Source organism: Palaemon carinicauda, chromosome 9 (genome assembly GCF_036898095.1).
Source record: "Palaemon carinicauda isolate YSFRI2023 chromosome 9, ASM3689809v2, whole genome shotgun sequence".
Lineage (NCBI taxonomy): Eukaryota > Metazoa > Arthropoda > Malacostraca > Decapoda > Palaemonidae > Palaemon > Palaemon carinicauda.
In genome coordinates, this window is record NC_090733.1 from 64,304,537 (window position 1) to 64,320,775 (window position 16,239).

A 16,239-nucleotide genomic window follows, 5' to 3' on the forward strand; every position below is an offset into this window, starting at 1 on the left:
TTGGTTTCAGAGGTGGTTAAAGGTACTACTGAAGTGCTCAGCAAGGGTGGATTTTGTCTCACTAAGTTTGTCATTAATGATGAGGAATTACAGAGTTTGGTTCCAGTACAAGAGAGGGCAAGTGAGGTTGAATTCCTTAAAGACTTTGATGGCAGGGCTCTCGGTATTGCATGGGATGTTGCAGGTTATGAATTCTTCAGGGTCAATCTGGCCGAAGAGTGTGATACTAAGTTGACTCGTAGGAAGATTTTGTGTATGTTGGCTTTCATATATGACCCTCTTGGATTGGTGAATCCAGTTACAGTCAAGGGGAATCTGTTGCTGCGAGAAGCTACCATTTGCAAGTTGTCATGGGATGATCCCGTCTCAGAAGGCTTAGCCCGCAAGTGGTCACAATGGTATAGTTCTCTTGATGGTGTCAGGGACATTAGGATTCCAAGGTGTATCAAACCAATTGAATTCAATGAAGCAGCATTAGAACTGCATCATTTTTCTGGATGTTCGAGTTATTTAAGGAGCACGAACCAAGCAGGGGAGATTCATGTGGCTCTTGTGGTTAGCAAATCGAAGGTGGCTCCAATAGAGTCTATAACAATTCCACGTTTTGAGATGTAAGCACCAGTTCTGGCTGCAAAATTGGATGACACTCTCAGAGGAGAATTAGATCTTGATCCTTGCTACTTTTGGATTGATAGCGAGATTGTGTTAAGGTATATATCAAAGGAATCTCGTCGCTTTGATGTGTTTGTAGACAACAGGGTGAGTCTTATCCAGCAGCTCACTGAACCTGAACAGTGCTCTTTTGTCCAAGCTGTCCAAAATCCAGAGGATATTCTTATAAGAGAAATATCCCTTGAAAGTCTTAAGGTTAATCGGTGGTTTGAAGGGCCAGAATTTCTCCATGATCATAAAGTGCAATGGCATTCAGTGCAAGAATTTAGTGATATCTCGATTGATGTTGTGGACCCTAAGGTTCGAGGTGGAACTTGTCTCTTGCTTTGCAAAGAGAATGATACGATGGACAAGCTCTTTTCCTGCTATTCGAGTTGGTATTCTTTAAAGCGTGCAGTAGCTTGGCTGTTGCGTGCCATAATGGTCCTTAAAAGGGGTAAACGTGGCAATGTTGAACAGGGTCTGACTGTCGAACAACTTCTAGTTGCTGAAGTTACCATTTTGAGATATGTTCAGGGTCGACGTTTTGCCAGTGAGATTAAGTTGTTATCAGAAGGGCGTGGTGTTGGTAAGTCTAGTACTTTAGGTTCTCTAGATCCAGTTCTTGATAGTGATGGAGTAATTAGAGTTGGAGGCAGGCTGAAACGTGCAAGAGTGTCCAAACATTTTCGAAGTCCATATCTGGTTCCCCATGATCATCTGATTGCCACTCATCGCCAATGATTTCCACAATATTACACATTGTGGAACTGAATGGGTCACTTGTGAGATTCGTAAAATTATTGGGTTACTAGTGTGCATAGTGCTGTCAAAAGAGTTGATCATGGATGTATATTCTGTAGACGAATGTTTGCAAAACCATGTTCTCAAAAGATGGCAGATTTACCATCAGAATGGCTTGAGTTCGGTAACAGGCCATTTACCTACACTGGACTGGACTGTTTTGGACCATTTTTGATAAAACAGGGGAGAGCAGAAGTGAAACGCTATAGGTGTCTTTTTACGTGTATGAACACTCATGCTGTGCATTTGGAAAAGCTCAATACACTAGAGACCGATAGTTTCTTGAATGCCTTTAGACGTTTTGCAGCTAGGCATGGCGTACCCAAGAAAGTTTGGTCAGACAATGGGACTAATTTTGCTGGGGGCCAGGTTCAGATTTTAAGAAGTTTCAAGGATTTAAATCAAAAGGTTCTTCATGAGTATGGTCTTGATGTCAATTTGGAGTGGCATTTCAATCCTCCAGCTGCTTCACACATGGGAGGAGTATGGGGGCGCCTAATTTACACTGAGAGGAAAGTTCTTGTTTGGACTTATGGGTACTGAGTGCAGACTGTCTGATGAGGCTTGGAAACTTTGTTTTGCGAGATGGAGTTTGTAGTAAATGGGCATCCCATCACCAAGGTAAGCAATGATGCACGTGATATTTCTCCTTTAACTCCCATCCATTTGCTTATGTTGTCTGAAAATGTTGCTTTACCTCCTGGAGTCTTCAGTGAGTGGCGGCAGGTTCAGCATTTGGCCAATACTTTTTGGAGGTGTTGGTTAAAGGAATATCTGCCACAGTTGCAAGTACGAGCAAAATGGCACAAAAGAAAGGCCAATCTTAAAGAAGGCGACTTAGTCTTGACCTTGGGAGCGAACACTCCTCGAGGGCTTTGACCTATGGGTGTAGTAGAGGAAGTATTTCGAGGTGACGATGAGCTCGTAAGATCAGACAAAATTCGTACTAGGTGTTCTAGTTTCACAAGACCAGTTACGAAGCTAGTTCTTCTTGAGGGATCTGTGTAATTATGTCAGTGGATTATTTTTTCACCATGCTTTATGTTCAGTATTCATTTGAATCACAACGATTCAAGGTGGGATGTGTTGCACATGGTTAGATCATGTGCTTGTGTTGTATTTGTTGTGCTATAATGATCAAAAGATTAATGCAATTGGAGCATGGGGCGTTAAGTTTTTTTTTTATTGTTATATTATTCTTTTATCAATTTTTATTTTTTCTTAGGTTTTGGAATGTCTTTAGCTATCGTCTTTAAATTTCTCGGTATTGTTCAATTACTTAACTTGTTTTTGGATACTGTTAGGTATTGAATGTATGTAATTGCCTCGTTAGAATAGTTGGAATGATGTTAACAGGACACATTCAATGGGAGGGTACATGCTAGGTGTAAAGGCTGAGATGGTTCTCCTTCTTCACTTCAACAGTCCTCGTTCGTGAAAGTGTCTCAAGAAATCTAGTTTCTCCAAATGCCCAAGTTGTAGTAGAGTGCTTTGTGGTGTGCGGTTTATCCTCAGAAGTCGCATATGCTTGTGAGTTTCCTTCCTGTATTTTATATTGTGTTGTGATTTTTTTTTTTCTTTTTTTTTTTTTCTTTTTTTTGGTGCTTTTGGTTTTTATACATAATTCCTAAATAATGATGCAAATATTATTCATTCAAGTGATCCGAACTTCTGCATGGTGTCATACGTGATTGTTTTTGTTTTTTATAGATTCATTACAAAATGGAATTGCATTGCATTTAGGTCATAAATTTACTGTTGCGTTTTTTTCATATGATTGCCTAAAATTTATGTATACTTATTGTATTGTAATTTATATTAATTTCAATTGTATATTCACTAGTCAATACAATATGATTGCCTAAAATATATGTATAATCATTGTATTGCAATGTAAATTATTTTCTATTGTAGATTCACCAGTCAATACATCATGTACTTGCGTGAATAAAGTGCTTCTATATTCATACTTCGAGTTTATTCTTAAATATCAACCACCCACCGCAATAGATGGTTTTTACTTCATACTAATATTTGGAAGGTGAACTTTACTTAAATTATCATTGCAGCCGTGTAAGCCACCTCTCACTCTCTCTCTCTCTCTCTCTCTCTCTCTCTCTCTCTCTCTCTCTCTCTCTCTCTCTCTCTCTCTCTCTCTCTCTCTCTCTCTCTCTCTCTGCAGTATATATATATATAGAAATACAAAGGTACATTTTTAAGAGTACAATATGCCTTGAAACTCAATATAAATACTTTTGTAAGATCAATTACAATATTGTGTAAATACTCAAAATCCATAAAAATTATTTGTTTCTTTAATAAGTAATTAAATCTCATATGTTTACAGAGTTTGATAATTGATAGACAGTATTTATGATCTTTAAAAACCATCCACTTCTCCAGCTTTTCTGAAGTCGGAATTTGCGTAAATTTTTCCATTCTCTGCTCGAGCGACTGCGCAGATAACAGAACCTCCAACGCTGAATTTCTTGGTAATATGTCCAATCTCCTCAAGACCTGAGACAATTTTCTGGAAGGAGAAAATACATTTAATACGGTTTTAAGGATTACATCATACGAAAAGAGAGAGAGAGAGAGAGAGAGAGAGAGAGAGAGAGAGAGAGAGAGAGAGAGAGAGAGAGAGAGAGAGAGAGAGAGCCTGCCCTGACATTTAAGACCTGTTTGAAATACACCTGGTAAAGCTACCCTGAGTCGGAAATTCATGGATATTCGAGTATAAAACGAATCAAATATGATTAAAGAACGTTTAAAGGACTGTTAAAACACAGGATATATATATATATATATATATATATATATATATATATATACACACACACACACACATATATATATATATATATATATATATATATATATATATATATATATATATATATATATATATATATATATATATATATATATATATATATATATATATATATATATATATATATATATATATATATATATATATATATATACATATTTAAAAATAGATTACACTTGCAAAACAGAAATAAATAGTCTTCTCCCAGTTGTAAGTCATTCAAGCATCTGTAATGTCAACAAATTGCAACAGGCCTTGATGCAAACTACCACAAAGTATAAAGTGTAAGATAACTTTTTGGAAGGGAAAAGTTAATCTAGCATCCTACTATTAAAAAGGAAATAAAAGAGCGGATTTTCAGTATGATTTTTTTTGGCAATAAATTATTATCTATAAACCTGATAATACCTTCCGTTAAAAAGTCACACTTATCGAGATCTAAAATTTTAAAAATTCAAGCTTATTTCTGCAGCCTTTGCCTGTTTAAGGTATAATACATTAGTACATAAAATTAAAGTTTTAATTCCGGGATCTTTTGATCTTGCTAGTAATATATCTTCATTATAGGAAATGAACCTACATTGTTACTAAGATTTATGAGAGTATGTTGTGAAAGTCTATCTTTTTGACTATGCTGAAGGAAACGAAGAAAAGTAAAAATGTCCACAATTATTCCAGCACAAGTTACCCCTCCAATGCTTGGCTTTTCCTTGCGTGATTTTCTGCAGAAAAACTCATATAGTAAGACTTTATGAGCAAGAACATGTAAACTTTATTAACTCGTAAAAATCACATCATTTCTCACCAAAATATAGCATTCACATAAAAATGATGAACCAATTTACTAAACACTCTCTAATAACAACAAGACGTTATTCAATTGAAATACGAAACAGAATATTTGCAATACCTGAACAATTCCATCTTCATAGCTCAGTGTCATCGGGTAGATTTGATGATGGATTCTTCGAGCATCTATCGCCTTTTTTATATCATCTTTTAGCCATAGATTACGAAGTGATGACCATGCCACGGCAGATGAAATCTTAGTTCCTCCTGCGGCGCCTATGATGAGACGAACGTCTCCTCTACTATCGACGAAAACTGTTGGACACATGGAAGAAAGGGGTCTCTTTCCTGTGGAAGAATACGAGCTCATTGCCTAACTGCATTCATTCCGATCCTTCTTTAAGATAAACATCACGATAAACAGTTTCTAAGATATACATCTTATAATATGTTCCCAGATAAAAATTACCAACTTACCTGGTCGAATGAAATTGGCAGGTGAAGGAGGAATACCAAAATAGCTTGTGATATTGGGAGCAGAAAAATCGTCCATCTCATCATTAAGAACGATTCCTGTTTGTATCGATCTAATGCCAGCGCCAAAACTGAAAGTGTTTACATTATTTTTGTGATATAATCTCTAAATTTTGAGCTTAATTTTAACTATTTCTATTGTATGAGAAACATGGAAAATGAATGGTTAAGTAATATTTCAACATATTTCTTCCTCATATTTGGAACGCTGTGTTGAAAGGCTATTTTAATTTTGAAAGGCTGTTTAAATTTTATGCTTCCAAAATACATGTACAACTTGCAAATTACTTATCTAAGATTCTGTTTCTTCTTTATAGTTCCTTTTAAAGACTCGAAGAAAGATTCTTCATTCAAACTCTCTCTATTCAGTATGTGAAGTTTTTAAATGATATGCTATCACAATTCAATCTATCCTAATCATGAATCTTTACGCAAATATTAAACGTTTATATTTTCTTTTTTATTCCTTTCCTGGCAGTACTACATCACTTGAAGGTTTAAAAGCCGCCCAGGAAAGGCAGAGGCAAGGACTGGGACAATGCCCTGGAAACTGACCATATATACATATGATCAGGTCCCAAGCACCTCTCCAAACAAGCTAGGACCAGGGGGAGCCAAGCAATGGCTGCTAATAACTCAGCAGAAGGACCTATAGGCTCCCCAAAAACCCCCATCCTTAGCTCACCAGGATGGTGAGGTTGCAGCGACCTACGGAACTAACGAGTTAATGTAATAAAAAGAATCAGATGTTTTAATCTTTCACAACCCAAATGAAATAAAACAGGGATTATCTGTCATGAGAAATTCTAACTTAATAGGTACCCTAAAGAAAACCTATTTCACATGCGCCTTTTCACTTCTGTTATAGAACCGAGATTAAGAAAAATACTATTATTAACATGCTTGTCAGTGCTCTAGAAGCCTATCACCAAACGTATTTTGAGTTTGAGAAACATTTTGCATCCCTACACATATACTGTTACAAGAAGACATACAGTAGCCTACATAACATTTCCTTATCATTGAAATCTGAGCACAAAATCAGCGTTCGTCAATAAGCCGAACTTGAAATGACCTTCATATATAAACATTTAAATGATTAAAAAGGTGATCAAAATCATAATTACATTTTTAATATTGGAAATGGAGATACGAATAAGGAGGATATAAGAAATTTTTCATGATATACATGCTTTCAATTTATTTAGCTTCAGGGGAGAACCCCAATATATCGGCGGATATATCAGAGTATATCTTATTAATTATTTACTAGGCGCAAAAATTATTGTAATTTTCGAATAAAACAGGAGTTTTCCCATGTGAATTTTTTTCTTTTTATTAAAAAATGTTCGGAAAACAAACTATAACAAAACCATCCTCCGCAGTGTAACATTGGTTGTCAGTGTTATCAGACCAGGTTTAATTACTACAACTATACCATAATTAGTAATGTAGTTTATATTCCCATCAACGTAGTAGTGTAACTTTGGTTGTCAGTGTTATCAGTTAAGGTTTAATTACTGCAACCATATTATAATTAGTACTGTATTTTATATTCTCATCATCACCGCCAATGTAACATTGGTTATCAGTGTTATCAGACAAGATTTAATTACTGCAACCATACCATGATTAGCACTGTATTTTGTATTCCCACCATCGTAGCCGATGTAACATTGGTTGTCAGTGTTATCAGTCAAGGTTTAATTACTGCACCCATGCTATAATTAGTCCTGTATTTTATAGTCCTATCATCGTAGCCAGTGTAACATTGGTTATCAATGTTATCAGAAAAGGTTTAATTACTGCAACCATACCATGTTTAGTACTGCATTTGTAATCCCATCATCGTAGCCAGTGTAACATTGGTTGTCAGTGTTATCAGACAAGGTTTAGTTACTGCAACCATACCATATTTAGTACTGTTGGTTATCAGTGTTATCAGACAAGGTTAAATTACTTGAGCTATACCATAATTAGTACTGCATCTTATATTCCCATCATCATAGGACTGTAATATTGGCTGTCAGTATTATCAGATAAGGTTTAATTACTGCAACCATACCATAATTAGTACTGTATCCTACATTCTCATCACCGTAGCATTTGTAACATTGTTTATCAACTTTATCAGTCAAGGTTTAGTTACTGCAACCATACCATAATTATTACTGCATTTTATATTCCCATCATCGTAGTAGTGTAACATTGGTTGTCAGTGTTATCAGACATGGTTTAATTACTGCAACCATACCATAATTAGTACTGCATTTTTTGGGCTCGGCCATGTCGTCCTGATTGAAGGTTCCTTTAGATAGCTTTCTAAGGGATATTTGCTACAGTGATACTCCCAGAGAATTAACCATAGGTCTCCAGAATTGTAACTACTGGCGCGAGTATCCTTAATATATCTTTAAGGATATCGCATAATATCAGGGGACATATTTTTTGATACGACACATAGCAATATTCACCCCGAATAGATTCAACTCTTTGAGGGGGAAGAGTGGCGAACGAAAGGGGAGCCGTTATCAAAGTACCTGGTGGACCTCCTCTCCGTACTACTACGGCCCATCATTCCTTTGAACTGTAGCATTTAAGCTTAGTGCGCTTCCACGTTTCTCTTGGTGTTGTTACTGTTTCTTGGAATAATATCATGCAATATCCAGCATCTTCATCCTCTGGGAAGTTGAGTATTTGATCTTTCCTGTGTATAATTTAAGTCTGTTTAGTGGAGCGCAGCCGACACCGGAGGCGGCCATTTAAAGACCGCTGTCGCATGCCATAAATTAATTTTATTTAGTCAATAGTGCGACACTCCCAGTATTTAGCTATAAAGAAACTTTTTAGCTAGTCAGGCAAATTATACTAGTAAAGATTTGCATACATTATAATATTTCCTCTTCCGATATGTAACATTACTTTCGTATACGACGGGGACCCCGGTGGTACCAATCGTAGCCGCGGTCCCCACTGGAGTTAGGCTAGCCTAACCCGTTTTGTATACGTTAGTAAAGTAAATCCCATTGTTTAACCTCTTAGTATTGTTTCCTATCAATTCGGTTGGGGATATATATCCCCTAGAATTTATGGGTATAATTCGATACTTTTCTCTTTTAGAGAAAAGAGGCTAAACTCTTTCTCACCCCTGAGCGCCGCCATCACAAGCGGCAACCCTATCTTTTGTCATTTCCACTGAGTAGTAAACTCCGGCTTGACTTATATAGTTTTATACCGTCTATCTTCTTTACCGCCGAGTATCCCGGCTTTGAAGTATGACGGTAACTCAAGGTGTACTGTCTTGCAGCCAACAATGTCGCCGACAGGAGAATCTTTGTTCCTCTGCCACCCACGACGTTGTCAGCATGGCAAGCTATGCTTCCTTAGTTTACAGCCGAAAGTAGGCGGCATACCTGCGGCCGCCTTTCTCCCCTGTAAACTATAAAACACTTCTTGCAGCCGACAATGTCGCCGACAGGGGAGTCTTTGTTCCTCTGCTGACCACGACGTCGTCGGCACAGGAAGCCATGCTTCCTTAGTATACAGCCGAAAGTAGGCGACATACCTGCTGCCGCCTTTCTCCCCTGCAAACTATAAGACCCTTTTCCCTCCCCCCCCTGTCCTTTAGTGCCGACCTAGCCGTCACAACATTCTTTCCCCGGTATTCTGATAGTCATCCCGCCTTGCTGGGTTGACTAAGTTGCCGGCCGGGACCCTACCAGCGGCGGTTATGTTGCCGCCTCGGCCAACTCCTCCTTATGTCCTTCCTTCACCAGAAGCGAATGCCCTGGAAGGAAAGACTGAGCCGGCCCTGACAGCTGCCGGTGGGAAACCCATTATACTGTTGAGAATTCTTCAGTCCTCTCTTGGACTGCCATCCACAGGCCTTGCAACCAGCAGTACAGCTGGCAGCAAAAGTTGTGGCTGAATGGAAGCTAGAATCAGATACATTCCTCCCCTCCCATTAGAGCTCTCATTCTGGCAAGAAGACAGTTGGCGGCAGTAGCCCTCCTACACTTTTAATTATTGTGCTAAACCATAATAATAGGATATCCTCCTTTCCATTCTTTCTCTCTCTCTATCAGTTAGTGCTGCCAGGCACTAGCCTAACTCTGGTAGTGTACCGGTAAAACTACAGTATACAACAATACAGTAGCCAGTAAAACTACAGTATATAACAATACAGTAGTTAGAAAACTACAATATAAAACAATACAATAGTTGGTGAAACTACAGTATACAACAATACAGTAGTTGGTAAAACTACAGTATACAACAATACTGTAGTACAAGTATTTCTAACATACTCTGTGTATCTTTTCACAGTCTATTGTTGGGATCGCATAATATGCTGAGATTGAAGTATTCCCTCAACACCCTGATGAATCCTTTGATTATCGGGACACTTATGGAACACCGTTCAGTATTAATATTCTACAGGTGGAGGAGTTAGTATAAATATTCACTAACTCCGGCTCTACGTACGGGAGTTATTCCACCCTGTATTTTCCCTTATAAGGAATTTAGATATTAATATTGACGGAGGTCTCAGCAATTGCCTGGGAGAGGAAACACAGATATGTGTCTTTCCTATTTCCTTTATGGCTTACTATCCTAAGCTATAAAATATAATAGTAAGTATTACTATTGATAAGTATGCATTTATATCAATGATATAAACAACTGAGTGCTCATTTCACCCTTTCTTTCCTTATAGGAGGAGCCAATGGTGAAGTGTGCAGTTGTGTTCTGCAACCACATGAGTAAGGACTTTTGTGGGCATACGATGTGCAGGTCTCATGCCCCCTGCTGCCTCGTATCTGGATCCTTGAGGTACTGGGACCCGAAGGGATGTTCCAACTGCTCGACCTTGCTGACCGATGGCTTTGGGGAAGAGATCCCTGACACAACGGAGTCAAGGGACACAGCCAGGGAAACCCTTCGAAGGTGGGTAAGAGGGTTCCAGAAGAACTCTCCGGGACCTTACCTACCTAACGAATCTTTAAAGTGCCTTCTGTTCCGTAAGGCTCAATCCAGTGCGGTTTTGCCCCAGGTACAGGTCCAGCCTCCCTTCATCCAACTGACAGTGGACGCGGACATCAACAAGGCACTGTAAGGCATGGACATCCACCAAAAACGGATGACGGAGGTGTCCAACGACACTGAACAGGACCTACTGCAAGAAGGCCCTGAAGAAGAAGTGGTTCAACCACCCACGGAGGAATATGGATCCGTTTCGATGATGACTGAGGACCCTCAGTTCACTGTGACGGCATATCAACCTGTGCCGTCGACCTCTTCAGCCCCAACTCCCCTACCGGCTGTGCAGGACAGCAGGGGCAAAGCGCTCTTAGAGTCGATCCAGCAGATGTTGGTGGTGTTCCGTAAGGAACAAGAGGAGATAAAGTAAGATCTCAAAGAGACGAAGAGAGAGGTAAAGGAAGGGAAACGACCTGGCACTTCCAGGGGCTCTACTAAGCCCCTTAGAGTCTCTGACCTCCCTCACTGCTCCGAAACTAATCCCTGGAGGTATACGGAGTACATGCCCATGGTGAATGGGAAGCTTTATATCTCCGAGAAGTTGGGGGCCAAACCCCTTGAAGATCTCCAATTCTGGCCCAGCTTTTCAGCATTCCCAGATTGCTACGTGAGACTGCGAAATGAACCAGCATCCCGTGAGGAGATGGTACCTATGGAAGTCATTGTCTTCGAGCATGACAAGGCACAGGCTATCCTAACCAAGGCCCTGAAAATAGCCAGATATACCAACTCCAAAGTCTCGGCATTGAGCAAGAGGCACCCAACCTTCATTGCTCCTTCCTCCGGAGCTTTCCCTTTTTCGGTGAAAACCCTTGAATGTGTCATGAAAGCAGTCGATGAGGGCAGACCGTGCCCAGTCCTAGAGGAATGCAAACCATTATCTCTAGCCATGCCTACCTGCGAGGAGAAGTGGAAAGAAGTACATTTAACCTTCTCCGTCTCTAAGTTGGATCCGGAGCTAGCAGGCCAGCAGTTCAACGAAAACCTTCCAAAGTTGCCAGAACCTCTTTTGAGAAGGGAACAGGAGGCAAAAGAAAGACTTGCTGCTTCTTTGTCTCATCAGAACTGCCTGGAAGTGTGTGCAGGTCTAACCAATGCCCCAGACATGTACATGGTCTTAGCCAAGTCCCACATGGGTACCCTTGTGAATTACTTATATGCCTTCGTCAGGTCAAGAAGGACCTGTAGAGAGCATGTGTTTTCTGCAGCAACGGTAAAACACAAACCCAGGAAGCTGATCACATCATACATCTGGGGCAAAGACATTTTCCCACAAGATGTGGTTCAAGAAGTTATTGCCAAAGCCGCCGCGGAGAATAGGAACCTTCTCCAAAAGTGGGGCATGTCTTCAAAGAGGAAATCATCCTCAGACAGTAGTCCCCAGCCAAAGAACAAGAAGGCAAAGAAACCCCGTAGACCTGCACAACTTCCGACTGTGACCATGGCCACAGTGCCTCAAATGGTAACCCAGCCGCAAACCACCTTTCAGATGGTCCCTCAGCAGCTGGTGGCCCAATCACCTGTTTTCAACCCAGGTTTTGAGAGGCATACGACTACCTTTCGGCCCTGAAAACGTAGAGTCCCAAAAAGAGGCTCCTCAAGAAACCCCTCAAGGGATAGAGGAGGACGTGGTCACGGAAGCAAGTCCTCAGGAACCTCTAAGCAATGAGAGGTTCCAGGTAAGAGGCAGACTCTTCCACTTTCGCGATCGTTGGACCTTCGATCCATGGGCCCACAGCGTAATCACGAATGGACTCGGTAGGAAATGGAACAGAATTACACCTCCTTTTCCAGAATTCTTCCAACACTCCACCCCCTTGTTGGATGAATATACCTTAGGACTCTTGAACAAGAAGGTAATAAGGAAAGTGAAGGCCATCAGATTCCAGGGAAGGCTGTTCTGTGTTCCCAAGAAAGACTCGGACAAACTCAGAGTCATTCTAGACTTGTCTCCACTCAACCAGTTCATCGAGAACAACAAGTTCCGGATACTTACCTTACAACACATAAGGACCCTTCTACCAAAACGGGCTTACAGTCTCAATAGACCTGGCAGATGCTTACTGGCACCTACCAGTCAGTCGCCCCCACTCCTCCTACCTAGGATTCAGGATAGAGAAGACAAAGTATGTCTTCACAGCCATGCTCTTTGGGCTAAACATAGCCTCAACGATATTCACTAAGATTGCGGATACAATCGTCCAACAACTATGCTCAGAAGGAATTCAGGTAGTAGCATACCTGGACGATTGGCTGGTGTGGGCAGCATCCAAGACGACTTGTCTGCAAGCGGCCGGAAAGATGATCCAGTTCCTGGAGCACCTAGGCTTCAAGATCAACCGCAAGAAGTCTCGCCTTTCTCCAGCTCAGAAGTTTCAATGGTTAGGAATCCATTGGAACTTACAGTCACACCATCTCTCCATTCCACTGAAGAAGAGGAGAGTATTAGCGGCATCTGTCAAGAGACTAATCAAACACAAGAGGATTTCAAGATGCCAATAAGAAAGAGTATTGGGCTCTCTCCAGTTGGCTAGCCATCACACCCCTGTCCGCCGTCCTACAACTCCACCGCGTGCCGGCGGATTGTGGGTTCGTCTTGGTCCTTTCGTTGGTTAGTCCGAACTGCTACGCTTCCCGCATATAGTTGAACTATGGGATAGCATTTGAAGGTTTGGTCTGCTGGCGGAAGACCTTACTATCTTTGAGTGTCCTTCGGTCCTCTCTTGGGCCGCCACCGACAACTGTAGCCGACTGCCGGCTCTGTTGTCCCTGGATGAAAGGTCGCCACCCTCTCCCTTTCATTTGAACACTCCTTTCGGAGGAAGAAGAGGATGGGTATCGAATTTTACCCTTCCCTCTCTCTCCTCCTTTCCTATCCCTCTCTCTCTCAGTGCCGGTCCACTGCTGCCTCTACTCTGCCGGCGTCAGCCGTCAGTGTCTTCGGTATCCTATCTGTCTCATTGAATGATGTCAATATAGGTATACCTCTGCCGGTCACCTGCCGACTGCCGGGGGCCGCCGACTTGCCGGAGATCTGCCATCACCTTAAGGTGTCGCCCTCTCCCTACCACATAGATTGATGGCTTGGAAGGGTCTCACCTTGATGGAGATTTGCCGGCACCAGGCGAGCTTCCGACATGCCGCCACGCTGCTGGCGCCTTCAATCTTGGCTATACAGTGGACAGTCACCCCTTCCCCTGCCGGCCCAGTGCCGGCAGTGATTATTGTGCAGCTATGGATAATAGCCAGTACATCTATGGTATAAGATATACCCTAGACTGAAAACTATTGTGTATAGTTGTACTGTAAAAATTTTCCAGCATATTCTGTGCATCCATGTGCAGTCTCTTGCCGGGACCTAACCTGAATAAGGGGGATTAGATTATCCCTCCTTTTCTTATATACTGAATGAATTCAGCTCCCCCTCTCACTGTAACTAATTCCTCAGAGGAAGCCTAAGCTTGGCTCATCCAACATGGATGTTCTTCCTCCTTCTAGGGCTCATGACAAGCCCCTTGAATTAGTTATGGTGTGGGGTCATGGCAATTGGCTGGGTGGGATGCACAAGTATGTGTCTTTCCTACCTCCTTTCTAGCTTATCTATCCTAAGCTTATACATAAAAGGAATCTTATATTATAAGTTTATTAACTTAATACTAATCTAAGATTACTGTAAGTCATAATTTAGTTGACTTCCAAAAACTCATTTGTCTCTTTCTTTTACAGGAGTTGTATCTACAGTGTGAAAGCGCCTTCTGTAGCTTTCGTCGTCCAACTTCTACGGCCACCTGGCGTGTCGAACCCACGCCGGCTGTTCGATCTCGAAGGGAAATCTTCGCTATTGGGACCCGCAGGTCTGCCCTGTGTGCAAGAGCCTGCTCTATGAGGCATTCGATAACCCTCCGTCAGCGGAGGCCAGGGACATCGCTCGGGAGAAACTGCGCAAGTGGGATTCGTGGTTTCCAAAAGAACGCCACGGGGCCTTATCTCCCAAGTGAAAGGATGAGAGCCTTGCTCTTCCCCAAGGCATCTGCGGATGCCATCATTCCCAAGCCTGAGATCCCCTGAGTCCAACTTTACGAGCCTGACGTTTCGGACGCTCTCCAAGAATGGTACATAGACGAAGTGGAGAAGATGTCAGATGTGTCGGATAATACCGAAAGGACCCTGATGGCTGAGGGTCAAGAAGAGGAGGATCAAGTGGAGACTCCTGACTTCTGTTTTCTCCGTTGTGGTTTCGGAACCAGTCCCCTCTACATCTGCCACTCCAGTACCGGCAGTGGTAAGCACCCAGGATACCCTCCAAATGTTGGCAGCACTCCTGGATGAGAAGTTCCGCCAGGGACATGCGGATCCTAAGAGGGAGATAATGAACATGAAACAGACAACGCCAAAGAAGATCAGCGTCAAGGATCTTCCTGCCTGCTCGGTGACAAATCCTTGGTGGCATGCTGAACACATGCCCATTACTACCCGGACTGTTACGTCCATCTTAAATCTGAACCAGTCTCCAAGGAGGAGACAGAGCCGAAGGAGGTCATAGTGTTTGACCACACTAAGGCTCAAGCTCTTCTGGCCAACTGCCTCAAGAGCAGGGGCTACACCAATTCCAATGTGCCGGCCCTAAGCAAGAAACACCCGTCCTTTCTTGCTCCTCCCACCATGGTCTTTCCTTTCGCCGAAAAGGCCCTGCTAGCAGTGATGAAGGCGGTGGAGGAAGGAAAACCCTGCCCTACATTGGAGGAATTTAGGCCACTCTCCCTCGCCCTCCCTCCTGATGACAAAAGCTGGAAGGATATCCAGTTAACCTTCGCGGTTGGAAAGTTGGAGGCTGATGTTGCGGGACGTCAGTTTAACGAAAACCTCCCCAAGCTCACCGAGTACCTTCTGCGTATGGAGCTAGACACGAAAGAGAGGCTGGCTGCCTCTTTGTCGCATCAAGTACAACTTGAGACAATGGCCGGGGACATTAGGGTCCCAGGATTCTACATGGTTCTTGCGAAGACCCACCTTGCCACCTTGCTGAAGGACTTATATAGCGTCATCAAGGCCCTGAGAGCCTGTAGAGAATTCGTGTTTGTGTATGCCACCGTCAAACACGAACCCCGGAAACTAATTTCCTCCAACATCTCGGGCAAATATCTCTTTCCTGTCGACCTCGTGAAGGATATTGTGGACAGAGCCGCCACTAAGAACCGGAACCTTCTCAACAAGTGGGGCATGTCCCGGAAGAGGAAATCTTCTCAGGATGATGGCTCCCAACCTAAGAAGAAGTCCAACAAGCCCCGACCCCAGCAGCGTCAGGCTAAACGCCAGTTTCCGGCACCCACTACTCCCCAGTTGGTGGCTCAGCCACAACAGACCTTTCAGTTGGTCCCTCAGCCGGTGGTGGCTCAGTCACCAGTCTTTACACCAGCCTATGAAAGGCAATCCACTACCTTTCGCCCCAGAGGTTGAGGTTCCGGCAAAGACTCCTCTCGTTGTTCATCTAGAGGGAGAAGAGGAAGGGGAGCAGGCGGCCAAGGTGGCAAATCCTCGGGAAACCAGAAGCAATGAAGTGCTTCCGGTGGGAGGAAGACTCCGCCACT

The 16,239-nt window shown here is 42.3% G+C and overlaps 2 protein-coding genes across 3 annotated transcripts in view; one reads left to right on the plus strand and one right to left on the minus strand.

Annotated features, from left to right (window-relative positions):
- Positions 1-1,545: 1,545 nt before the first annotated feature.
- Positions 1,546-1,998, plus strand: LOC137646457 (uncharacterized). The gene has a single exon (XM_068379559.1). The coding sequence runs from the start codon at positions 1,546-1,548 to the stop codon at positions 1,996-1,998; it is 453 nt and encodes a 150-aa protein (XP_068235660.1).
- A 1,756-nt stretch (positions 1,999-3,754) lies between these two features.
- Positions 3,755-16,239, minus strand: part of LOC137646981 (scoloptoxin SSD14-like) — a 379,610-nt gene continuing 367,125 nt past the window's right edge. For both annotated transcript variants that reach the window (XM_068380053.1, XM_068380054.1), the window contains 3 exons: positions 5,555-5,682; positions 5,199-5,425; positions 3,755-3,985 (listed from right to left, as the gene is read on the minus strand). In XM_068380053.1, the coding sequence (XP_068236154.1) occupies positions 3,836-3,985; positions 5,199-5,425; positions 5,555-5,682 (505 nt within the window). In that variant the 3' untranslated portion in view covers positions 3,755-3,835. The remainder of the gene's footprint in view (positions 3,986-5,198; positions 5,426-5,554; positions 5,683-16,239) is intronic.